The following is a 27,303-nucleotide window of genomic DNA, read 5'->3' on the forward strand; positions in this document are numbered from 1 at the left end:
CTATTTCAATTTGTGGTTCACTATGTAAGGAGCAGGGAGCCATTTGAGATTCAGCCAATGTTTTTTGCTTGGGACTCGGAGGCGCAGCGTGTTGTTTTGAAAGAAACGGCTTTATTGGAAATTGTCTAACAGAGCTGACTGTAGGGGCTGCGTTTCACGTGCAGTGTGAGCACCCATGTCGCATCATGTCAGGTGGGCTGAGTGTTTTTGTACAGTGTGAGTATATAAATCACAGGCTTTGGCTGCACACGATGGCCGATTCAAACGTATAGTGTTGACTGTCACCAAAGGACAAGATTTCTAAAATGGCACAGTGTATGCCTGACTTAAAAGGCTTCCAGTTCTTTAAACTTTAAAAAGCTCTTCACACTCATACAAAAATGATTATTTAGGTAACAGGTCATTGTAAGGTTCTTTAATGAACCAAAACTGGTTCTCTGGTATTACTCTTACACCAGTTTTTAATACAATCCAGACACATTGTGCCCAAGTGTTATGAATAAAACTGGCATGCAAGCATAAATGTGGTTTATGGGGTGTTTTTTGTGGTAAAATGCAAAATGAGCTTCTCTTCCCCATGCACATGCATTTGAGGACAGTTGTACCGAGGTTTTGATATTACACATGTGGCTGATCATATATTCCACTCGTTTGACTAAAGTTGTCTGCACGATTGATTAATTTATTAAGACCACTATCTGTTCACTGAGCTTTCATTTTCTATTCTGTCTTGAGCTTGTTGATGGCTACATTATTTCACTACACCTCTTTAACCCTGCACTCTTAGAAAAAAGCTATGAAACTGTCACTAGGGCAGCACCCTTAATGTCAGAGGTACCCTCAAGGGTACATCTCCGTACCTTTAGTCAGGGAACATAATTGTAGCAAAATGCATTGAAATTATATTTTCTAAGTTGTATGTCCTGGTTGTGTTGTGTTATCTAGTTGTGTGTCCAGGCTTTTTATTTTATTGTTCTGTTTTAAAACATTATGAAAAGGTACAAATACCTACTTTTCACCCTGGAAACATTTATTTATGGTACACAATTGGACCTTAAAACCACTGTTGCACCTTTGAGGGTACATTTACACTGTTTGTTCCTTGATGAACAAAAATGTATCTGCACAGAACTATTTCTAACAGTGTGTGTCTCATGAGCCAGAATTTAGCGGGCGGGGCTATGAGGACTGTGTGATAAAGCTTGATTCAACTCAGGTGCACTGTGGGCACATATTGCAGTCGCATATTAGGGTCGCATCAAGGCACATTTTGTGCTTTGCCTGCACTCATATATACAGCCTTATGCAAAAGTTGAAGCTGAAAATAAGTTAGCACATCCTCTACAGAGAACAAACTAAAACATGGCATTTTTTCTATCCATTATGGTCCAAAATCTCATATTGAAAAAAAAAATATAGCATAAAATGTGTCATAACTTCTTTCCCGATATATTATATTCAGCAAATAAACAGTAATTGTGCATTAAAATGCACAGACGTGGTTCTCTGTAGAGGATCTGTTAACTTGTTTTCACTTAGAAAATCAACAAAACATATACTCTGACCAGGTGCATCCAAATTTTTGCACATGACTGTCCACTCAGACCTGTAACTGTCCATTCAGTTACTTTCTACTATAGGAATATGTTCAATAAAAGCATATAACTGACATGCACTGCAAGCTCTCCCTGAGAGGAAATCATGAAGTGGCTTTTGCAGGACTGCTAAATAATGACCAATCCACACCCCCAAGAGGCGACAGATGAAGATGCGCGGCCAGCCGACAGGATGTGGAGTTAATCTAGCAAATGGAATGGAAAATCAGATTCACCGTCGCCAGAGGCCTTGCCTTCTTTCCTGTGGGGCCTTATCCAAAGGCAAGGCTGGTGATGCAAAGGAAGTGCTGGCTTTGTCCCCTTTACCCTAGAGGGCATTATAAATTGAACGGGTTACAAAGGGACGTCGCGGAGGGCAGAGCTTAATCTTGATGGAGCAGAACCAACCCAGTGGAAAGAAATGAAGAGTTGATCCCCTGCAAAAGACGGATAACAAAGACAGATAAGGCATTACTGGGTGACTCTAGCCTGATCGCTGCTGTCCGGTGTCCGGTTTGAGTTAGATGTCCCTGGGCGAGAGCGGCCAGCTCAGTGACAGTGGGGCTCTTCATCAATGGTGCAATCAAGAGCTCGCGATTAAATCACTTTCATGGGGACGTTAACGTCGAATGAATGGCTCATCCATCACACCCTCAGTGGAGCATGGACAGTATGCATGTGAGTGTGTGTGTGTGTGTGTGTGGGTGTGTGTGTGTGTGTGTGTGTGTGTGTTGGGGGGGTGCATATGTGAGAGTGTCTAAGTGAGTACCACACAGTACAGATGGCTTCCTTCCAGTGCTGCAGTAACGGGTTTAGCTGGAGGTTTCTGGCACACATGGGAGCAAGGCTTTACACTGCAAGGCTGAACCTTTCCTGCATTTTGGAGATTCTCTCCCCTCTTTCCTCTCTGCCTGAGTCACAAAGGCAGAGCCGTCAAGTAAATTAAGGATGTCCCAAACAGCCTTGACAAACTCGGGCGCACACAAGTCCTCTAGTTTCTGAGTTAAGCACACGGAGAGTGACAGAGCTTTACCACAGGGCTGACGGAGATACTGAAGTTCTTACCTCATGCTGAAATAGATTTTGTAGCTCGCAGCAATTTTTTTTTTTGACTAAACGCTCGAATCGTCAATGATTCATTTGTGCCCATAAACACACAGGCCGCATCAAATTTGCATGAAAAAGGCAACTTTGGTAAAAAGGCAACTTCAAATAAAGTTAAAATCCAAGTTTATTATTAACGCAATTCTTTTAGGAATCGTTTCTTAAAAGGAGATAAGGGAATATGCTGATAGCTGATGTTATCCTTTGCCTAGATTAGAAAATCGATATCTGTTTAATGGTAATGAGTCGTTCTGGGGAAACAAAAAAAAATGCCTTTGGGTACTCCGAAGCTGCGAAGCTCAGTGCTGCCTCTGAAATAGGACCAATGCCCGGTTGATCCAACTGCGGCCTAATTCAGGCATGGCCTAGAACAAGGCAGCCCCAGCGGTGAGCGTGGTCACAGCCAGGCCAAAGAGGAGGCGGGAGGAGGTGGACCTGCGGTTCCAAACCTTGATCAAGTGTGACGGTGCCCTTGTAACCTCTGGTCTCATTTTCTGGAGTTCTTCCTTAGACAGTGCAGATGGACAGACCTCTGCCAGGACCTCCAGAGCTGCCGATGGCCAGCCTGGACGGCCCCGCTGAGATAGCCACACTACTGGGTAGCTGTCTCAGTTCCAGCCCAGTGGATCCTAGGAGAGGTGTGAAGGAAAGCATTAGAACCATGATATAGTTTAAAAGCTGCCTCAATTACTATTCTTGTTTTTAATAGTTTCAATAAGGAAGGCCTTCTTTCAACCCTATAGAGTTATTATTAGTATAGAGTTATGTGCTGTGCGCCTGTCCCCTGGGCCCCGCCTTCCTGCTAGCTCTCGCAGCCGTCATCGGGGCCCAGGGGACGGGCACATGGCACAAGTTAATATTGTCATTTTGATATACATTTGTTTTAAATTTCATGGTTATTCACTTATATGTACGCACATGCCCAGATAGCAAGCATATATCTGTCAGCTGGCTTGATAAAGTCAGCACCTGCTGACTGTATACCACATGTGGTCCTCCCTAGGACCACCCAGAGTATTGTCCGGCATACAAGCTCTAGTTTTCCTAATTTAGTTTATCTAGTCAAATCTAATTTCCTCAAACAGATTTTAAATGCACCGAGCCTTTTATTTTAGAAAATAGACCAATATTACAAACAACTGAGAGAAAAAAAAATGACTAGACCTGATAGAAAATGATTTTATAAAAAATTGGTGTTGCTGAAACTGTGCCAAATTAAAAGTATTTCCTAAACTAATTTAGCAAGTATAACTAAAGAAAGAACATAAGGATATAAGGATATCAGTGAAGTAGCAGTAGTGAAGCATCTGAATATATTAAAGTAAATATCCTGTAGATGTTCTGTTGATACATTACTTACATTAAATAGATATATTGTTACTATGTTACTTCCATTATGCAAAACCTAACCTTACCCAACCTTACCCAAAACCTAACCATCACCCTGGCCCTAATCCTAACGCTAATCTTAACCTCAACTCTAAACCTAATCCTAACCCTCATATGTTTTTGCCATGTTACTGAGAGTCTGCTGAGTGTTAATTTAAAAACCATTTAAAATAAAGTGTCACCAAAATAGGTAAATTGGACTGTGAGTGGAAGATGAGTGACGATAAGTGGAATTTTGTCTGATACTCTGCTTAACCACCAGTGAGTCACCCAGAAAATACTAAGCAAAATGCCAGTAGACTTCCAGTTTTGCCATCACAGACACTATCCTCTTGCTATCAGGGTATTACACTAATTACATAGTCCTGCGATGAATTACATGTACATTGGTTTTACAGTCTATAATGATGATGGGGTCATCTTGTGGGCTGTGAAAGCTTTTATGGTTGGTTGTGTGGCTCATAAGTTAAGATTTGTAATCCCTGATATAATACAAATAACAATAAATACTTAGAATGTGTTTCTAAGCAGCGTTTGTTATGTTTCAGACATGGTAGTGGACCCTCAAAATAAAACCCTACTTTATGCTCACACCTCTTATGATTGCTCTATGAACAGGAGATTTTACAGTCAGTCAGGTCATCTACACTTACATTCATTCATTCATCATCTAAACCGCTTATCCTTCTGGGTCGCGGTGGGGTGCTGGAGCCTATCCCAGCTGTCATTGGGCGGAAGGCAGGATACACCCTGGACAGGTCGCCAGTCCATCGCAGGGCAGACAGACAGACATACACATTCACACACACACCTAGGGGCAATTTAGCACGTCCAATTGGCCTGACTGCATGTCTTTGGACTTTGGGAGGAAACCGGAGTACCCGGAGGAAACCCACGCAGACACGGGGAGAACATGCAAACTCCACACAGAAATGACCCCGGTCGCCCGGCCGGGAATCGAACCCAGGCCATTCTTGCTGTGAGGCGACAGCGCTACCCACTGCGCCACTGTGCCGCCCTCTACACTTACAGCTACTTTAATTTCAACTATTAGTGCTAGCTGCCTCAAACACAGATAATGATCTATCCAATGTTAACTAGCATTAAACTCAATCACACATATTGATGTTTAAAGTCTACACTAAAGTTACCTAATTCTGTTGAGAATTTCCCTGTTGTGGGACTAATAAAGGATTATCTTATCATATATTATCTTATCTTATCTTAATACTTGGGAATGTCCAGTTACATCAATTTCCTTACTTACAAAAATCCAGATGAACAAACTAACACGAGTGAATGGCTACAATGATTATCTTTAAACACTAATGTCAACTAATAAAGTAAAACAATCAAATCACTGCTGTCAGAACAAAACCAGGTGTCTCTAAAATGGTAACTTCACAGGAGAAGCAAAAATTACCTTTCTTTTAATGTAAATCAATGGAACCAGACTTTTGTCCAAGTCATTTTGGGCCATTTCTTTTGGTTCATTGATTGTGAAATTTACACACAATGTAAAAGGCATTTTTAAACTATGTCAAAAAACTGAAAAACGGAGATACGAGGTTTCGTTCCCACAGCAGCGAAATATATCAATTACATCAAAAATATTCTGATATATTGTTTTATTTTGAATGCCATAATGAGCATTTTAAAACTGCATGGCCATTATCTATTATTTATAAATAAATAATAAATAAAACCTTTTTAGAAGGGAACAGTCTTAAAAAGTTTACAATATCTTTAAAAATACATTGGTCCACAGAAGACAAAATTATTGCCTTTGTCTTGTTATAAGGTATAATAAATTCTTAAAAATAAATAAATACATAAATAAAAATAAAATAAAATAAAATAAAAGACTGCATATATGGAAATGTGTACAGCTGTACATATCATAGCTTAATTTATAACTATATTACTGTACAAAAACTGTACATCGGAATGGTGCAATACTGTGTGCATACTAATGTGTACATTGTGTATATGTATATGTGTATATATTTGGAGTCTCTCTCTCTCTCTCTCTCTCTCTCTCTCTATATATATATATATATATATATATGTATATACACACTACAAGGGGGCTACGATTTCAAGATCTTCACTAACCTTCACACTTGGGTAAATTGTGATGTGACAATAAACACGAAAAAAACTCTTTTTAAACACTGTTTTCATCCTCGACTTTCCTATTTCGTTAAATGCAGACCAGAAATAAAATAGAAAAACACAAAATATGTGGAATCATTTTCCTTCTGACCTGATATCTAGTCCTGTCTCTGTTCTGATGAGCTGTCTGCGGCTAAGTCGCTTACATAAATGCATGTGATTGGATAAACTTCAGCACAGGACTGCTACAGAAGTCGTGCTGGATCATGTTCATATACTGAATGTGGTACATTTAAGTAAGAATTCAATAACAAGCTATAATATCAGCCGTTTCAAAGCATACGCACCACCAGGGACCTACGAGGTTTAACAGCATCAATAAGAATAAGAAGGCCCTTTTTTTTTAAACAAGAAGACCAGAAGACATGAAGGCTCAATACAAGTAATGTAGTTCAAATGCTTTGAACTGACTTCATTCAGCATCTATCAAAGCGAAAAATAGCTTACAGCTTTCAATTCCCCTGACAACATCAGAAACAGCTTAACATTTCTTTAAAACGCTATGATTCCTCTGTAACAGCCATTCTACTCTTAATCCACGCTGCATTTTTGTTAAAGGTTTTCTTCATCTTGCAATGTGAACCAACGCACACGTGTTTAAGCAGTACGCACTCAATGTCACCCACGTACTGTAGAATTAACACGTTTGCGAATGTACAGTATAAAAAGTCATCAAAAACAGGCGGCAGTCTGGAGAATGTAGAGAAATACGCGGATGGCTGCGCTGGAATGTGGATACCTACTGAGCAAAGACTTGTCACACAAAACAAACGCCATATTTCAGCTATTTTTATATATTTCGGTCCATCTTACCTCTATCTGAGGCTGTTTTTCTAGCTTACTGTTTATTCTTTATGCATTATGGATACGACAGCCTTACTAGTGCGCGGAACCCCCGAGGCATGTTTTTACCCACACTGCCTTTCACCTGCGGTCTAGCCGCATGTGTATCACTCACACATGAAAGGGGTTTTTGGGAGGGTTCTGTTCCACTGGGTTACAGCAAACACGAGATGAGTGGGTTACACTACATTGGAGAGCTGTGTGTTTACCGGGCCTCTGAAAAAACAGCCAAAAAAAAATAAATAAATAAAAAACTTAATCCCATCATCGACCAGCGTCCTGCCAAAACCTGTTCTAGCTCTATTTACTCCTAGAAGCTGGGACAGTATGGCACCCCTCACCCTCTGTTTGTTTTAATTATTTACCTCTATTAAGAATATACTTAATATTCCAGGCACTGTGGAAGGGAACCGGGTATTAGCCGGGCTTAAACCTTCTGAAGGACTTTGTGCACGTCTTGAGAAATTTCAGAAAAGTAAGCAAGCACTACTTGGTCCGTCCAGAAGTGGGTCAAGGACAGATTACGGATTGCAGCCCACACATGCAGAACGCTACGGCCAGAGTCTTTACATCCTTCAACCTCTTGATTTGATGAGATCATTCCCTTCCCTGTGGATTTAATTCTATTATGGAAATGGATTACCTAGCCAGACCCCCCTCCCCCAAACCCCTACCTCCACCAGCCCAGCAGCGCGCTCTCCCTCGCTGCATCCTTCATGGCCAAGAGTTCGCTCAGGGACCCATTACAAATGGATTATGCGACTGTTTTTCTCAGGAGAGTGCTGTTCCTCTGACCTCTAGCCCATTGGTTTGAGGCGCATAAGTGCCAAGCACACCACGCACACACTCTTCTGTTCCTTCAATTAACACACTCCTCATTGCGCATTTGTGTCTCATCTGCCCTCTGCAAAGTGGCAGGTAATGAGTGTTGGCCAGATGGTCATGTGACTCAGGACTGCCCAAGTTAAGGGACACCTTGTCTTTTTTGACTGTTTGATTTACACGCTCACTTTTCAGTAAAAGGGCAATTTCCCCCACATTTCATTTCTCATAACGTTTGTGTGGTATTATGCGACAAACCCATACAATTAAATTCATTTTTACATGAGCATTTTCCATTCTCCTCATTGCTTACAATTAAGCATGATGTTTTTCGTTACTGTGGCTTTAAGATTGATATATGTAAATGACCTCTGTTCTGATTGGCTGCCCTGTATTACTTCAGTCAAAAAGCAGCCTGAGCTGAAATACTCATTATAGACCACATCAGATATACTTCCTGGTGGATAACTCACCTCCAGTCAGCATGGACGCGCCTCAATTTTCAGCACAATTAACAATAAATACAAAAATAACACACAAAACATTGTGCAATAAAAGTTTTATGTTTGAGGCTGCAATGTCAAATGAACTCAGGTATGTAACGTTTTTCACATTTTTCAGCATTCACTGGAAAAAGCTAAGACTGTTAGCGTTTATGCTAGCCACAGAAGTGTTTTTGCTCATATTTTTGCTCTCAACAGAAAAAAATAAAGGCTTCTATGAACTTTTCTGTGTAAATACAGACATTTGTGTGAGTGTTTTATTTTAGCCAATAAGCCAACAAGTAAGTTGCTGGCAGGGTTCTGTTAAACAAGATGAACAGGTTACAATACATTGGAGAGCTGTGTGTTTACGGGGCCTCTGAAAAAAAACAGCACGTAATCCCATCATCGACCAGCGTCCTGCCAAAACCTGTTCTAGCTCTATTTACTCCTAGGAGCTTGGGCAGTATGGCACCCCTCACCCTCTATTTGTTTTAATTATTTACCCCTATGTTCGACACAAGAAGATACAAGCTGTAAGAAACTTGTTGAGTGTGTGTGTAGAACAGTGCAATATATCATTTTATTCTAGTCTATAAGCCAACTGCCAAGCAAGGTAGCTAATTAGCTTAGTTAGATGCTTTACAGTGACATACAATGAACAAAAAGTCTATTAAATTGTTAACTATGGTTTTTATAATGGTTCCAGCGGTCTCTCTAACAGCTGGAAAATGAAGTAGAACTAGAACCATTAGTTCAGCTGGTGCATGTCAGGGTCAGTTGTTGTTTATGAATATGCAGTGGGAAAAAACCCAGTTAATATTTAATATAGTTAATATTTCTTTATTTAACCCTGCAATTACATGTTTGGCTGGTGCAAGTTTATGAATATATTAACTTGCACCATCCACACATGTACAAAAATTAAGCACACAATGTCATGAAGTTATTGACCTGGGAAGAAGAAAAGAAGCTCTCTGTTTTTTCCAGTTTCTTGATTTAATGATTCTCATGATTGGTACAAAATCCTGCTGTGCCAGTGCAGCACTACCTGTGTTCTCAACCCAGAAGTAAATTATTTGCTGCCGTGATGTAACGCTGATTAGTCCCATAACTTCTTCAAGAACGGGCTGAGCTAAATAGCTGTAGGCTGAATGGAGGGGCCAATCTGCGATAAGCTGAATAGGCAGGGCTAACCTGCTGTAGGCTGTGCAGGCGGGGCTTTAAAGTAAAAAACTATGGCAACAAAAGTTTAATTAGCAAAAAGCAGCTATGTGCTAATCCTTAGAGTATTTATCTTCAACACTCAGCTCCACGTTCATCAAAGTGTCTTCCTCGGTATGAAGAGCAGCTTCGTCTAAATAATGATTTGAGAGTTTTCTTTTCCAAAGTATTGTTAAAAGCACATATCAAAGCTGGTCCAAAACACCTGAAAGGTTTGAGTGCTGACGAGTGCTGTGGATGTCACAACAAAGGGATAAAATACACTGCCACTGGGGGTTATTACCAAGGTTGAGCTATAGTCAGTTCTTCCTTCAATTTTCATGACTTTTCAAAGAAAAACTTTTGTATTGCTTATTTATTATATAAAAAAAAACACTTTCTGAAAAGCTTGGTGTCCCCAAACTTTTCATGGGTTGTGTACACAAGATTGGGCTGACAGATGCTGGAGAGTACTGAAGGAATTTTTAATGTTTCTGTTTAGCGGAACAGCGTTGTTTTACCTGCCACAAGGCTTTCGAAGGCCGGGATGATAGTACGTTAGCATGCCTGGAACCATGACATTGACAGGACATCCTCCGCTGTACTCATCTTTGGACCAGTCCTGCAGAATAAACACATAGTATGACAGAGTTACAAACTCACATCAGTTCTAACATTTCGTATTCACTACCAGTGGCAGAGTCTACCACAATACAAACCACGCAAATACACAGAGCCCTGGAGATTTGGGGACCTCCTGCTGGCAACAAACAACTGCCTGAATAAACACAGTCATTTTTATATACACAACAGATACTGTAACTAGCTATGCAGCCACTCAGAGTCTTTGACTTGCATTCTTCAAAATGAAGGGTGTTTAAAGAGGCTGACCACTGCTTTCAGCTACAAGCTTCATGTTCATTTTTATAGCTCACAGTAAGTCATACTGTGTCCTAAACCACATCCACATGTCTGCGTGACCTTAATGAAGACCTGGATGTGGTTTGAGAGAGGATTTTAGGATGTAAAATTTGGGTGACTATTCATGTGTTTCTGTCAGTCGCATGCAAAAGTTCGGGTGGTGAAATCGTTGATTTTATTGATAATCTAAGTGAAAATTAGTTAACACATCCTCTATAGAGAACACACTTCTGCACATTTTTAATGCACAATTACTGTTTTTTTGCTAAATTAAACACACTGGAATGGCACGTTTTGTACTGTAGGTTTTATTTTTCCAATATGTTCAACTAGGGAAATAAATAGAAATTTTAAGTTTGTTCTCTGTAAAGGATGTGTTATTTTTATATCTTACTTTCACTTAAAACATTAACAAAACATCTAATTTTCTTTTTTTGACTGGGGGTATTCACTATAACTTTGCATACAATTGTATGAATGTTAGCTTTGTAGCTCCAGTGCGAAAATAAATAAGCAAAATTTAGGCACTAAACAATTTCTTGGCTGATTGCCTACATTTAGGGGGCAAGTGTGAAAATGAAGGACCTTTTTAAATAATGTAAAACTTCAGCAAAAGTTTTGTCAGAAAGACTCTAAATCTAAGTCAGGGGTCGGCAACATGTGGCTCTTTAGCTGCCCTGTTGCTGCTCCACAGCAGAATGAAATTATTAGGTAAAAATAAAATAATCCTCCTTTGCAGTAAAATAAAGCTCTGCTGATCGTTCTAACACAGTTTTAACAATAAATGGTCATAAACGCTGGAGTTAATATGTAACTGCTAATTCACTCTTTAACCCTGAAGATTGGCGCATAGACTGCTGCTCATCAGACAACAGTCGTGCCTAGCTAGTGGCTAAGGAAAAGACAGAGAAAGATATAAGTTAGCGATGATTTGGAGACAAATGTATTGGCTTTTATAAGCTGGTTTCCTGAAATGTTTAATCTGCAATGACAAATGGTCAAACACTAAAAAGTTACTAAAAGTCAGCTTCTCATTCGCTAATTTCTTGTCCAAATCTTCTCGTTCCACCTTAAATGGTGCAGCAGTTACATTCTACATTCATTTACGAAATGGGAATGAGAAGCTGACTTCAGCCTCATACAAAGTGAATGTTAAGAGAACGTTTTACCAGAAACTGTTCTACTTTTGTGGAAAATTTTCCTGCCAGAGATGCGAGAAAAGCAGCTATACGTTGACCTAAAGCTTAAAGCAGAGCAAAGTGAGTGTGTTTTTGTTTATATGTTTTTTATCCTATTCTAGTACATCAGCACATACTGAGACATATTTACAGCCAAGTTGCTAAAATAGACACAAAATGTTGTGGCTCCCAAGGTGGTCTGATTTTTGTTGAAAGGACAAAAAGGCTTTTCTTAACATTTGGGTTGCTGACCCCTGTGCAATCATTCATTCATTACTCCTGACCAGTCATAGGCCTACACCTGTCTTTACTAGACTTCTGTTCATATCTCGCTGCATTCAGGTGCCTACATTTTGACATTCTCCTACACCACCAGTTTGGTCCCTGTCTAGTTGACCAGGAAATTTCCTGAGGCAGGGGTGGAGCCTATCTCTCCTAGACCAGGACCGAGGATGGGGCCTACGCCAAAGACTTTTTAATTTCAACTGAACTGTAAAATTATTTATTTAAATTGTCTTCCTTCACTCTTGTCTCCTGAGTCTTTCTGGCAGAACTATAATAACTATCCCAGGTGGTTGCTAAGGTGCTTCTTGGCAATTCCTTGACCATTATCCTACTTGTTTGCCAAAAGAGTACTCTTAGTTTTACTGAGCAAGAGGGCTGCAGAGGCTTGTCAGAGATGAATGGGTATATATGAACCCATACCATCACACTTGAAATTAATGTTATAAGACATCCAAATGCATGTGTTCTTGATTCATTTATGGGTTCTGCACCACACATATCTTTTTCTGGCCTAACAAATCTGGACGCACAGACTGTACAGCCTGCTGTTAAACTCAAATTCACTGAACTTTTAAAAGGGTACAGACAGTGCATTTAAAGAACAGATTTATTTTGGGCTGTTCAGGTTCACTTAAATCCAAAGAGGTCAGGAACAATCCAGTTCCAGGGTCCTGCTCCTATTCTACAGTCCAGCATCTTTCCAGCAGCTTCTGACCCCAGTGCAAAGAACATTTCACCACACAGCAGCACTCGTATTGATTCTTCTCCTACTTGTCAGAGGTATTAACAGAACATCTTCATCCTACCATGAGGTCCAAACAGCAACACTCCCATTCACTCCACACTATTGCAAACATCACAGATCTAAGGGCTTCCGTGTCAATACCAAATATAGTAAGAGACAGCAGAGAAGCAGTGTAATGTCATATTTACTCCTTCACACATCATGTTCTGTCTGTACCAGGTTTAAAGTTCTACTATTCCCTCAACTAGCATTTTTTTGAGATATCTGTCAAATGCTCGGGGACACCTAGTCATCTTTTGCAAATTTGGATTTTCTCATTGTTACTTGTCTATTAGGTAAGAAAAATATCTGCTCTAGATTTACTATCATAAACCAGCTTTTCAACCTTATTACATTTCCAGAAAAAACAGCTATTAAGTACAAAGTATTAGTTTTTTAGGAGATATTTCTGAGAAGATTAGATATAAAATAACCCACCAAATCTGTCACTATTGGATTAATCTTACTTGAAGCTTTTATCTTTGAGAGAGAGGAGAAAATCAAGCTGCTTCAGATCTGAAAACAGCCACAGGTGTTTCTGTCCATCCTTCTACTGTGAGAAGACAACTCAGTGTTATGGGTCTGAAAGGATGTGTAGCTGTCAAGAAGACCTCACTGGGAAAAGGAGACAGACACATCAAACAAAAAAGCTGAACGATAGACTGACCACCCCAGAGTCCAGACCTCAACATCACTGGAAGTGATGGATGGTGAGAAGCAGAAAATGCTAAATCAACTTCTAAAACTGAACTTTGGAGGTGTGGAAAAATATCCCTGCAGATTTCAAGTGGGTCTCCTAAAAAAGAATGGGAGCTGTAATAAAGGTAAAGGGTGGACACTAAAGGGTGGATGTACTAGAAGTGGGCGATATAGCAAAAAAAATTCATGATTCTTCAGGACATTTTTACAGTACATAATATGCATCACAATGTTTAGGTTTTCATAGATTAAATAACGTTGAACAGGTTAAAAAGAACAAATAGTGCCACATGTAAAAATACTATAAACTATAATTAAATAAATAAAGGGTGGTCTCTGACTTTTACACAGTGCTGTACTGGTATAGTTATCCTCAGCTCTCAGCTTCCTTGGTATGAAGAGTAGTGTGGGGTTAGGATAATTATAGTTATCTGCCATGAAACCTATGTTTTTTTTTTGTGAGTGTTCTGCACTCTTATCTGTTATCCAGTCCTGGTTCTACTTCACTTAAACATGCAGCCGTCAGATGTCCTGTGTACCACGGCATGAGTGAATGTTACTGGCTGTCATGCAGGGAAAACAGCATCAGAAACAGTACTTTTCATGCTTTAGTTATATGTTTAGCTTTTTCAAGTCATTTTTTTCAGATGTAAGACTCCTAACCCTTCACATCAAGTCTAATGCTCCTTTTTATTTAACACTGAGAATACGAGATGACAAAATGAAAAGAAAACAAAATTTATTAATAATTTTGTTCCAATGTATTTATTTTTGAGAAAGGTTTATCATCCCAGCACCCAGTTTTGACTAAATAATGATTTGATAATGGTTTTCTTTTAAAATATAGAAAAAGCTAGGAGTCCCCAGGCATTATATGGGGTATTAATGCAAATAAAAATAATACTTTGACATATAATTGCAGCTAATTCAGTTCAGTTGATTATTAGAGTACTAGTTATAACAGCAGCTGCATATTCCTCCCAATTTAAACACACAACATCGGGGTGACCGTGAAACTCAAGCTTTGCCGCATCCCATCTCATAAAACCCACCAGTTCCTCCCGTATGCCTCTTGGCAAGTCTCTGCATTTTTGATGAGGTCACTCCCTCAGCTAGAGGGGAAGAGAGACTTTAATGTGATATTCACTCACTGTTCCTACAACCACTTGTTCAAATCATGTTCAAGCTCAGTAATGAACACAGACAAATAAAAGTGCAATGCTTTATTATTTAACCTGAACCTTTTTAGAAAAAAAGACGATTTTACACTCTTAAGAAGTAACACATACTCAATATGTTCATTCAGTGTTTCTTCTGAAATGAAGGGTATTAATAGGGGGTTTGTCCTCTTTTGCGGCAGTAACAGCCTCTACTCTTCTGGAAAGGCTTTACACTAGATGTTAGAACACTGCTGTGAGGATTCATCCCAGCTCATCCCAAAGGTAATTAAATGGGTGTCTAGATACTTTTTGACATATAGTTTATTTTCAATATGATTTCTGAGGTCAGTTCAATTACATTTTAATAATTTATGGATACACTTTACACTAAGGGTTGTATAATTAACTACTAATTATGTTGTAAATAAATCATTGATTACCGATTATAAATACATTAGGTAACTGTTAATAAAATATTGTTAATACTTAGTAACTCACTAAGTACTTAGCAATCGGTAATTAAGCACAATATTAACTGATATTTTAGTTTGTTTTTATTTTGCAGCTGAAATAATTATTCAACTGCTGCCTATTACACAACCAGTCCACCGATGACTCATATAAAGAACTAACACAAAAACTAACTAGTTCTTCTGTGTTAGTCCTATTATTTATCTGTTTATTAATTTACTGATTGACCTGTACATTTTCCTCAGTCCACTGGCCACTCTTCACCACCTTCACATATTCAGTTGCCTCCCTGTGCCCATCTGTTTTTACATTACGACCATTAAGTACTCCCTACTATTACTTCACTACTAATTACTACTTTACATGTCCCTCCATGTAAAGTGATGCTCTTCACCACAGAGTGGAAAATATATCAATAAAGCCCAAGGACTGTGTTTCATACAAGACTACATAATGGAGGAAAAATATACAGTCAGATTGGTTTGGCGGGAGCTGTCTTACAACACGAGCCCCAATAAATCACAACGTTTCAAATTTAAAAGCTTTTCAGAAAAAAGCCCAGTGGGTATGTTTTTAGCCTAAGCCTAGCCCCCTTCCCACCCATTTTGCTCTGACAGCATGCTCCTAGATGACGAGAAGTTTTGATCACTAACACTGTTTTCCACAAAAGACTGTAAATGAAAGACATTTGGAAAAGATAAAGAGGTGTATCAGTGACACAGGTTTAGAATATCTTGTTTTGAGAATCCTTTTTTTATTTTTCGATACTGTATTGAAATTGGTACACCCTTACTGAACTATTCTTGAATATATACAGTGGCATAGAGTCTTCTTGCTATGAGGATGTTATTTAAACTTTAGACAAGTCCTTCACATCTCATTTTTAATAACAGTTTCTTTGAAAAACAACTGAAAAGTTGAAAAATGAAAAATGGTTATTCAGTGGTAAAAGAACTCTTTTTAGCACCTTTATTTTCTTCGAGTGTGTAGTAAGAGAGGTGTTAAAGTCTAAAATTCTTTACAGAACCATTTAATAAATAAGTGAATTTCACAGTCAGGGCCATAAATATTTAGATACAGTTAAAAACAATTATTTTAGCGATCTACCACAGCACTTTGGAGTGACTGCCTGAAATCTGGAACCCACAGACATCACCAGACACTGGGTTTCTCCCTTTGTGATGCTCTGTCAGACCTTTACTTCAGCTGTTTTCAGTTCCTGCTGGTTCTTTGGGCATTTTACCTTCAGATGTGCCTTGAGTTTTGACCCGATTAAGTTCATGTGATTCATTTGTAATTGCAGAACATTTCATTTCATTGCCTTAAAAAATCTTGGATTGCTTTCACAGTATGCTTTGGGTCACTGTCCATCTGCACTGTGAGGCACTGTCCAATGAGTTTTGAAGCATTTGGCTGAATCTGAGGAGAAACTACTTCAGAATTCATTTTGCTGCTTCTGTCAGCAGTCATATCATCACTAAATACAAGAGAAACAGTTCCATACAGCCATACAGCCCAAACCTGACACTACCTCCACCATGCTGGACAGATGAGGTGCTTTGGATCATGAGCACTTCTTTCCTTTCTCTTCTCATCATTCTGCTACAACTTTAGCAACCTCTAATCTGGTCTCTCTTATTTTGAGGCTTACTAACGGTTTACATCTCATGGTAAACTCTCCGTCTGTAGTCTTGTGTAGTTCTTCTATGGGTTGTTGACTTTGACTCTGACACACCTCCTTCCTGGAGGGTGTTCTTCATCTGGTCAACTGTTTTGAAGGTTTCTCTTTACCAACGAAGGAATTCTTCATATCCAGTTGTTTTCTTTGGTGTTCAGGGACTTTTGGTGTTTCACCAGTACATTCTTTCTTTTTAACCCCTTAAAATCCCAGACTTATTACATACAAAGGCTTATTATTCAGTAACTATAGGGACTTCAATGCAAACTGGCTGAGCTTTTCTTACAAGTTATAGAAGTGTGAGATTAAACTTTGGGCCCGCCAGCATTGGATTGGATAAACCTGGCCATTTAAGGGGTTAAGAATAGTTGATTTGGCCACACTTTATGTTTTTGCTATCTGTCTAATGGGTTTGTTTTGATTTTTCAGCCTAATAATGACTTGTTTTACTGGCAGCTCTTTGGGCTTCATGTTGAGATTTCACAGCCACAGAATCCAAATGCAAATGCCACACTTGAAATCAACTCTAGAGCTTTTACCTGCTTATTTGTAAGTGAAATAATGAGGGAATAACACACACCTGGCTAGGGAACAGCTAAGCAGCCAAATGTCCAATTATTTTCGAACCCCTTAAAATGGGGGGGCAGTGGCTATATATGAAAATGGTTGTAATTCTTACACCATGCACCTAATTTGGATGTAAATACCCTCAAATTAAAGCAGAAAGTCTGCACTTTGAGCTCACATTCATTATTTAACTGACTCTAAGTGTTCCCCAGCGCTGGTGTACCCACTCACTTCACAGGCTATTGATTTCTGTGCTTTCATACACCTGGTTCAGCTCATAAAGAGCTAGATAATGAGCAGATGAATAGAATCAACTGCATTAGAGCAGGAAAAAACAGTCAAAAGTGCAGTGCTGAGGCACTCCAAGACTGAGAAACATGTTCTTATATGTAAACTATGAACATACTTTTTAGCACAAGATGCCACTGATCAGATACCAGGTATCGGTATCAAGCCGAGAGCAGCAGAAAAGGAATAGGATGTCAGAGGGGAAAAAAGAAATGAATCTGATACAGTCCTGTAACAAATCTGCTCATGCTTAAGAGAATTGCTTCAATTACAAATAGCTCATTTTAAATCTTAATTAATCTCGTAACGATATCGACCAACACTCACAGTTTCAGTATCAGTGTCAGACGATAGGCAAAGATTCAATATTAGTAGGGATGAGTGAAAACTTTAGAATATTTGAACAGTCGTGAAAGTTTTACAAATTGAAGAGTAAATTAGGATAGTTGGGTACAAAAATTAGCTTCTCTCTAATATTATACATTCTTATACATTCTCATTTTAAAGACCCATGAGATGCTTGAACTCTGTACTTCACCAGGGAGCAGTGTAGAACCAACACTGGTCAGAGTTTCTTGTCTGTTTAGTTCAAAGGAGGAAGAATAAAAAGACTACTGCAGCTGCCTAAAGGCTACTGCACACCAGACCAGAAGAGCCACAGTGGCAGAGGGTCTCTGTAGCACACAGCACAGCTGTAGCACAAAGGAAGTTTACATACTGTGTTTGGAGCTAAAAGAAATGAACTGAAATACAGTGTGACTAGGCTGGTAACTCAGTACAAATTTCCAGCCACATCACCCAGTACATACAGATACCACACAGGAAATATACAGTGCTGTAAAAAAATATTTGCCCATTTTTGTTCTATTTTTTGCATACTTGTAACATACTTGTAATACTTTCAGATGATCTGATTTACTGAAAGAAAAATGCTGTTCAGCCCTATCTGGCCCTGTGTGAAAAAGTAATTGCCCCCTTAGCTACTAAATCATCCAGTTAACCAAATTCAATTGACTACTGGGTTCAATTTCACTAGCCACACCCAGGCATGATTACTGCCAACCTGTTGAATCTAAACATCACTTAAATAGAACCTGTCTGGCAATATGATGCAGGATAGAAGGTTCAAAAAGCAGCAAATGATGCCACGTTCTAAAGAGATTCAAATACAGATTCGAAAAGTCATTGAAATCCACCTGTCTGGAAAGGGTTACAAAGCCATTGCTAAGGCTCTGGGACTCCAGAGAACCACAGTGAGAGCCATCCATCCATCCATCCATCATCTAAACCGCTTATCCTTCTGGGTCGCGGTGGGGTGCTGGAGCCTATCCCAGCTGTCATTGGGCGGAAGGCAGGACACACCCTGGACAGGTCGCCAGTCCATCACAGGGCAGACAGACAGACATACACATTCACACACTCACTCACACCTAGGGGCAATTTAGCACATCCAATCAGGCTGACTGCATGTTTTTGGACTGTGGGAGGAAACCGGAGAACCCGGAGGAAACCCACGCAGACACGGGGAGAACACGCAAACTCCACACAGAAACGACCCTGGTCACCCAGCCGGGAATCGAACCCAGGCCATTCTTGCTGTGAGGCGACAGCGCTACCCACTGCGCCACTGTGCCGCCCACAGTGAGAGCCATTATCCACAAATGAAGAGAACTTGGAACAGTGGTAAACTTTAACAGGAGTGGCCAGTCTACTAAAAAGAGCATAATGCTGACTCATCCAGGAGGTCACAAAATGAACATCTAAAAAACCGCAGGACTCATTTGCCTCAGTTAAGGCCAATGTACACAATTCCACAATAAGAAAGGCACTTTGCATAAATGGCATCCATGGGAGAGTTTCAAGGTGCAAACCACTGCTGACCAAAAATAGCACAAAAGCTTGTCTTGCATTTGCTAAAAAAACAAAACAAAAAAAAACAAACAAACAAAAAAAAACATCTAGATGACCTTCAAGACTTTTGGGATAACATTCTGTGGACTTATGAGTCAAAGATGGAACATTTTAGAAAAAAAGGGGGCCTACTGCACAGGGCATAAAGCTAACACTGCATTCCACCATAAGAACACAACATGGTGGTGTTAATGTGATGGTCTGGGGCTGCTTTGCTTCTAGGACCTGGACGACTTGTCATAACATATTAAGTTCCAAGATGATTTAACTAAATTCAATGCCCAGCAGTAATAACAGCACAAGCATATGGTACAAACTCCAATGTAAATCAGAAACTTGTGTGGCAAAACAGCACAAAGTACAAAGATAGTTTTCTGAAGCAAATGGGAAGAAGCAGCGGTTTTGCCTGACCTGGATTTCCATGGCTAAAGACCTGAATATTTTTTCAAACAGCCCCAAATCTTATAAAATGACCATGTCACACGTTTCAGCCCAGCACGTTTGCACTTCCCTCTCATCATCCACTGTTTCATTCAAGAGCACATTCACCCACTCCTCAAACTCGAGAGCTATATCACACTCAGCTAGACTATAACAGTGTGAGAGAGAGGAGAGCACAGGAGAGAGTGCACAAGAGAGAGAGTGCACTGGAGAGAGACAGTGAGAGTGCAAGAGAGAAAATCTGTGAAATATCTGTAAAAACGCAAATGTACTACATTAAAAAATCTCATTAGAAAACAAGCCCAACTCAAGCCCAATTTTGTCCGTGAAAATTCGGTCCTCAGCTGCCCAGACTGCAATATTTTGTTGGGCCCCATTGTACTTGTGTGGAAAGGACCCCAAAATGTTAACTGACTTTCACAACATTATCCAGATGTAATGGTTTGTTTTAGAGTGCTTTTTATATTCACCGTTTCTAGTTTGGTTTTAAGAAGAGTTTTACTGAATGACTACTCAGCATTTTGAAGCATCAGTAAAAATCTATTGTTTCTCTGTTAGCACATGTGAAGAAGATGCATACATACCGTATAAGTGTCTCTGTTGTGTACAATCTTTCAATCTTTTATGACATATAACCAAGGTGTGAAACACAGGATGTCCTAGACCCCCTAATTAACCCCTTGGACCACCTGAATGTCTCAAAATCAAAATTTTGGGGTTCCCTGAAAATAAACTTATTACAATGTTATTCTATCCATTAGAGTAAAATACAAATTCAGGGAAAAGGTCATTGTTTAGCTGCTTCACTGACAAAACAGCGGGCCTCTGCCTTTGATATTGTTAATCAATTAGTTATGCAGCACTGGTTTGCCTCAAGGTGGCGCTGTAGTAAAATGCCAACCCTAGAGTAGCCAGCCAACATGGGACCCCCAAATACAAGGGGGTATTTTGCACACTTTATACGACTACTCAGTACTTTTTACCCAAATAACTACACTGTTCTGAAGTTTGAACCACATATTTACTCAGAACCTGTTGGGCATTGTAGTACAATTTATTGTAATGTAGTCCAAGACTGCCTTGGAATTTACTATCATGATACCCAAAATACTTATTAACCCCTTACAATCACAGGCTTATTACATACATAAGGAATAATCCTATTTCACCCCTTACCCCTCTGTTTTGCGCATTCATGCCTAGGGGGTGTCCCAATTTATGTTGAGATAGAGGGGCAGGGTGAAGTGTTAGGGCTACATGGCCCTCCAAACAGAGTGTTATAAGAAAAATAGGAAAACCAGCAAGATGGCTGCGCAAGCGACCAAAGAAACACTTACATGAGTATTTTCTTCGTTTAAAAATACGACAGCCGCTGTATTATCTTAGTTAACAAGCATAAAATATCACTAGTAGTATGCTGATGTCTTGATAGCAGCTAGCTAAATTCAAACAAAAAGCTAGTTCTTCCGTTCTTTGAAGGCATATGATTCCCTAAATTTATCTAAAGACCAGCAGTGAGGTTGCTGAACTTTACCCTCCTCTGCTATCACTGCAGACTGGCAGGATCGCCTACAGAGCACCGCTAGTAGCCTGTTAATGAAGCAAGCAAGCAAGCAAAGTTTATTTATATAGCGCTTTTTACAACAGGTGTTGTCAAAAAAATCAGCATTACAGAAAGAAAATCCAGGTCCGAGCCCCAATGAGCAAGCCAGTGGCGACAGTGGCAAGGAAAAACTCCCAAGAGAAGGAGGAAGAAACCTTGAGAGGAACCAAGACTCAGAAGGGGAACCCATCCTCCTCTGGTCATGAATGAATTAATGTTCTTCTTTATTTGAAGGTTGTCCCGTTTTGTAGGGAAAGATTTCAACCACTACCGCTTGTAACTCAGTTCCAATAAGCAAAGGGACACTCAAAAACAAGGGGGAGGGGTAAAAATAAGAAATGGGATTGGGCCTAAGGCTTATCATTCAGTAACTACAGGGACGTCAGTGCAAACTGGCTGAGCTATTCTTAGGTTATATAAGTGTGTAATAAAACTTTGGCCATTTAAGGGGTTAACCTTGTTAATACCTAGAACTTAACGGACTGCAAAAGAAAGTGTTACTTCAATTTCTATTCAGCAGCTCCAAAATCTGCAGTGTGAAGCTGCAGTCATTTGGCATGGAATGATTCAGTTGGCAATTATATAACCCCTAAGCCCTTAAATGACGTGTATAGAAAACCATCTGGGCTTTTCATGAGTATGTATTTTACTATTTGGGTGAGTTGGTTAATTCACGCTGGCACTGTAATCTGAAAACCAAGAACTGAGAAATTAGCTTCAGAAATTAATTTGCTCATACTTTAAATACTTTTTTCATTCACAAGATTTTATTAAAACAGTTTCTGAAAGTAATAATGCCAGACTTGGCTGATCGTCCTCTCTGAGCACAGCGCTTTGAAGTTCTCAGCGAGTTTGCTGTCAGCCGTCCAATTTGACAAATAGACAGCACACAACTCTGACGGCCGATTTATGGGCGCACTCCTTTAATTTAAGATGTTACACTTTATCTGCTTTAAGCTGAAGTTCAAAATGTTTGAAAATTATGCTTACACTTCCATTTAAAAGTCTGGACTGCCTTGTCATAATATTATTTTATATACAAAAATAGCTCAAATAAAGCAGACTGTATATTATAAAGCAGACACTTAATCTTGTGAGACGGAGGGGTGGAGTGGGAGAGGGCACGCCATCAAATATCAAGTTTGTTTAGCATTAGGTTCTATTATTTTCATTATGCAGGGTTGCCAACTCTTGTGCCTTTGGGTCTTTTCTCAAGCTCTCTCTCTGTGCAAAGAAAGCTTATGGCAGTGAATGGACAACCAGCCTACGCACTCATAACAAACTTGCAGGCTATTTTTTTCTTTCTGCTTCTCTGATTGGGTCATATGACAGCCTGTTGAGAAGACATTGGCTGTATCTCCCGCAGGACTTTTTAAGTCACTACTGTGGGAGGGTATTATGTGAGTGGTGCAGAGTGAAAGCGGAGTAGGCGATTTTGCTGGGAGCGAGGGAGCAGCAGGGATCCCCATAATTGCTCGGATACCTTAAGCTCAGGCTCCTGTTTGGTTTAACTTTGTCTTCTGGTCATCTGCTGTCAACACAACAATGCATTATTCTCCTATCAAAAATTTATGTCTCCTTATATTAAAGACTTCACTCCATCATTTACAAGTGGAGACACACGTTTACAGTGATTTAACAAACAACAAAAAAGAGATTTGTATGTTGTCCATTACAAGAAAAAGAGCTGAGAGGGAACAGAGCGGGAGAGAGAGGGACGAGCGGCAGCCATATCATAATTTCACCCACACAAATAAACACAAACTCAAACCTACTCTATGCTGGCCACTTTTCAGTGGCTTCAGTCAGCTAACTAGACTTTTCAGTCTTCCTCAAGCTTTTCAGCTCTTCAGTTCCTGGCTGCTGCTCATCCCTCTCTCTCTCGCTCTGTTCCCTCTCAGCTCTTTTTAAAGGCGCTCACATTGCCAGCCAGATCAGCATCAGCTGGCTCTCATTAAGGGCAGCGTGAGCACCTGAGCCAAGAGGGAACGAGAGCTCGCCGCTCCGTCTCCTCCTCACCACCGCAGCTTGCAGCTCGGCCGCCTGGGTCGAACGTGAGCTGTAATGAGGCGGCCTCGCGGAACAAGGGGCAGGGCCCGGGCGACGGAGCTCAGGACTCGCTCTTTGTCCTCATGCCTCTTGTTGCCGGCACTGTCGTCGTCGTCCTCCTCCTCCTCCCACCATCACTTGCGTCACTCGGCGGAGCTCAGGCTTTGCGCTCCGCCCCCTCCCCACTCGCGGCTCTCTCCCTGCCATCCTGGCCGAGGTTCGTCGCCGCTGGGTGTTCGAGCCCCGACGATGATGGCCGTCAGAGCCGGCAGGAAGGTGGGGGGGCGGGCGCATGCCACAAACATTTTACCATCTTGGCTGTAAATAAGTCTCAGCACGTGCTAATGTACTAGTATAGGCTAAAAAATAAAAACAAAAACGCAGAATTACTTTGCGCTTTTAAGCTTTAGCTCACATATAGCTGCTTTTTTTCTGCATCTCTGGCAGAAAACTTCTACACAAAAGTAAAATAGCTTTGTGTAAAATGTCTCTCAATGTGCGATTTTTGAGGCCAGCTTCTAGTTCAAATTTTCCCATTCCCATCCATTTTAGTGCTTGACAGTTTCTTGTTGCAGATTAAACATATCAGGAAACCAGCTGGAGAGATTGTAAACACAAATAAGTCCATTGTTAGGGTTAAACGGTGAATTAGCAGTTACAGGCTACATTAACTCCAGCATTTAAGACCGTTTATTGTTAAAACTGTGTTTAGAACAATCAGCAGAGCTTTATTTTACTGCAAAGGAAAATAATTTTATTTTTACTTAAATCTGATTCTGCTGTGGAGCCACAACAGGGCAGTAAAAGAGCTTCATGCAGCTCCGGAGCCACATGTTGCTGACCCCTGGTCTAGGTTAACAACTAGTTTAAAAATCCCCGCTGCAGGAGGAGGTTATTGCAGACACTTACTATAAGAATAAAGAATATGAATCAGACACTGAGTGACTTTTATCTCACGTAAGTGTTGAGCGAGTGAGTGAGCTTCAGAACCACAAATTTGCCTGCTAATGATTATGAGCTGTTTTTCAAATTAGTGTTTTAAGAAGTATAAAAATGGATGTGCATGTGCACAAACAAAACTGGGTAACAGTTTATTTGAAGGCTATCTGCATAAGGACTTCATAACACATGAATAAACATTGAATTATGTACTTATAAAGTTAGTAGTTGAGGATTTATGAACAGTTTATGCCATTATTCGCTAGATGACACAGGATGTTTAATGAGGTAAATGTAGTAAGTCTGGCATTTTAAGTGGGTAGGCATAAGGGTGATAGACATTTATTCCTTTTGTAACATCTTAAAAGCTGAACTTTTGTACTTATATACAATTAATATAGTGTTTTTATTGAGGCCTCTGCATAGCCTTGTATAAGCTCTATCATTTGAGAAGAACATAGTTATAACATTATTATAAATGAAACAAACTGTCCATCACTTTAGTTTATGGTCCCTTATGTCAGTACAATGTTATTTACTTCATAAAACATGTCATCTTGCGGTTAATAACATAAGCTCCCAGAATTCCTCAGATCACATGACACAAATTAAGCTAATCATCTCTTTGCCTGTTTCTCTGCTCATCTAGCTCTCTGATTGGCTATTTGAACCACTCACTAAGTGCATCTCTGACCTTCTCACACTACAAGACTTGTGAAAGTTTTGAGTCGTAAATATCAAACATGTTTGATAATATCTGAGGGCCCTCGACCATTTTTTGATCTGAGGGCTTAAGATTTACTTGTTTCTCCTCTCACACTACCACATGATCCGCACCGTCAGTTGCTTTCGATCAAGTTTTGACCTGGAAAATAGCTTCTGATTGTGAAAATTTGTCGCAAGAGGCATGTCAGGGTTAAAACTGGGCAAAGAATTGTGTAGTGCACGCCTGGCTTGAGTTATCCTGCTCCACTCCACTGCAGCTGTGTTAGTTACTAAAAGCAATTCACCTAGTTAGCAAGTAGTAGTAGTGACGGGGTGTCGGCTCCAAAATAGTTGACTCTTTAACTCTGTCGAATCCATGTTTTTTTCATTGTGGCTGGCTCGAGGGATATTTTGATGGCATCAGTTGTTTAAACTATAAGGCTGCATAGAGCTGCAAAATCATCCCAGCTTGCTAGCACACAATTGGCCTCCTCCAGCCCATAACTACTGGAACCTGAATTTTTCTGACAACTTGGGATAAATATGAATTTTCAACATATCACTTTGATCTGGACAAACTCCAAAAATGGTTTAATTTCTGTTATGTTCCTTTTTCAGTGAACGCGCTAAATGGAGGGCTAAGGGCTAAGTGGTATTGGTAAATAAAACAAAGTTTGATACTGTGAAAAAATTATGTGGAACCAACAGTTTTCAAACATTCACTCTTAACTATTTAGCCTAAATTAGTCGTTACCCAACATTATTCAATATTCAAAAAATGTTTTGCTCTAATTATTGTAACGCAGTGGGTTATTTTTCTAATGATTTTGTTATAAGGAAGCTGTCTAGATGGTGGTCAGATCCCTTCTAAAATGAATTTTTGCCCTGCACTGTAAAAAATGGCTTGTTAGATTAACCTAAAAAAAATACTTCATGTAGTAACAAGCAACTGAACTAGTTTTATTTACCTCAAAAAATTACACTGATTGAAAGAATCGTTAATTCAAAGTATTTATTAAGGTTGAATAAAACTAGTTAGTTCACTTGTTACCAGATGAAGTCATTTTTAGGTTGATATGACGAGCCAGTTTTCACAGTGTAAGAAAAGATGTCATCAACACACAACCGTCCCTATTTTTGAACCAATTCCAAACTTGAATGGTAGTCTATACAAAGTTTACAGTTATTATGTTGTTATGGTCCACCAACATATCAACACTCCCGGCACTGAGGAACTGTCTCTACATGCAAATATGTGTTAACAGGCAATGTGTGTACACCTTAATTAATATCACTTGTCCCCGCTTAGCTGCTGGGGGACTTCACACGGGGATCATTAGCATTAGCGAGTCTTCGGCCCTCTGGCCTTTCACTCTCGCGGACTTCCTCCGGGCAAGAGCAGCACTTGGCTAAGTGCTAGAGCACTGCGTGACCCGTCTCAGCAGCGAGAAAGAAGAACTGCAGCACAGATCGGCGCCGTGATGACTGTCAGGCTGACGTGTCCATCTGTCAATCTCACTTACGCCTTATATGTCGCCGCCTGCATTGCGCAGGCCTCCTCTGAAGTCCTCCATGGGAATAAATAGCCGTTTTGGCTCTGACAGACAGGAGAATACCTTTTTGGATGTGGCCATACAATTCTGAAGGTGCTTTCTTCTCTCCTCCCACAGCTTTGCCACATGAGAGGTATAAAAAAAGTCGCAGGAGTTCCTGACAGCGCAGGGAAGCCAGAAAAACCCGCGTAGTGTCAGGAGAGAGGTGACTAACTCTGCCTGTCCTTAACGGCTTTTCCATTCTCCTCCCAACTTCACGCTGAAGATGTAAATCTGAGAACAGCGAGAGTTTTCACATTCTGACTAATTCATGAGGTGCAGAGACAGGCCTGACTGAAGCTTTGCGGTGTAAAGAAGCTGAGCTAATAGTCTCACCAAGATCCGTCAAGCCTAGGCATCTGGTCAAGTTCAGCAGCAACTGCAGACCTAATTCCATGTGTTTTACTGTAAGACCTTCA

General features: G+C 40.0%; 1 protein-coding gene across 1 annotated transcript in view; it reads right to left on the reverse strand.

The window, feature by feature from the left end:
- Positions 1–2,808: 2,808 nt before the first annotated feature.
- The window catches only part of si:ch211-127i16.2 (amine oxidase [flavin-containing] A), a 78,292-nt gene continuing 53,797 nt past the window's right edge, over positions 2,809–27,303 (reverse strand). The window contains 3 exon segments of the mRNA XM_036594604.1: positions 2,809–3,252; positions 3,255–3,328; positions 10,135–10,235. Coding sequence (XP_036450497.1) covers positions 2,999–3,252; positions 3,255–3,328; positions 10,135–10,235 — 429 coding nt within the window. The 3' untranslated portion in view covers positions 2,809–2,998.

The sequence above is a fragment of the Colossoma macropomum genome, unplaced genomic scaffold, assembly GCF_904425465.1.
Source record: "Colossoma macropomum unplaced genomic scaffold, Colossoma_macropomum, whole genome shotgun sequence".
Classification (NCBI taxonomy): Eukaryota; Metazoa; Chordata; class Actinopteri; order Characiformes; family Serrasalmidae; genus Colossoma; species Colossoma macropomum.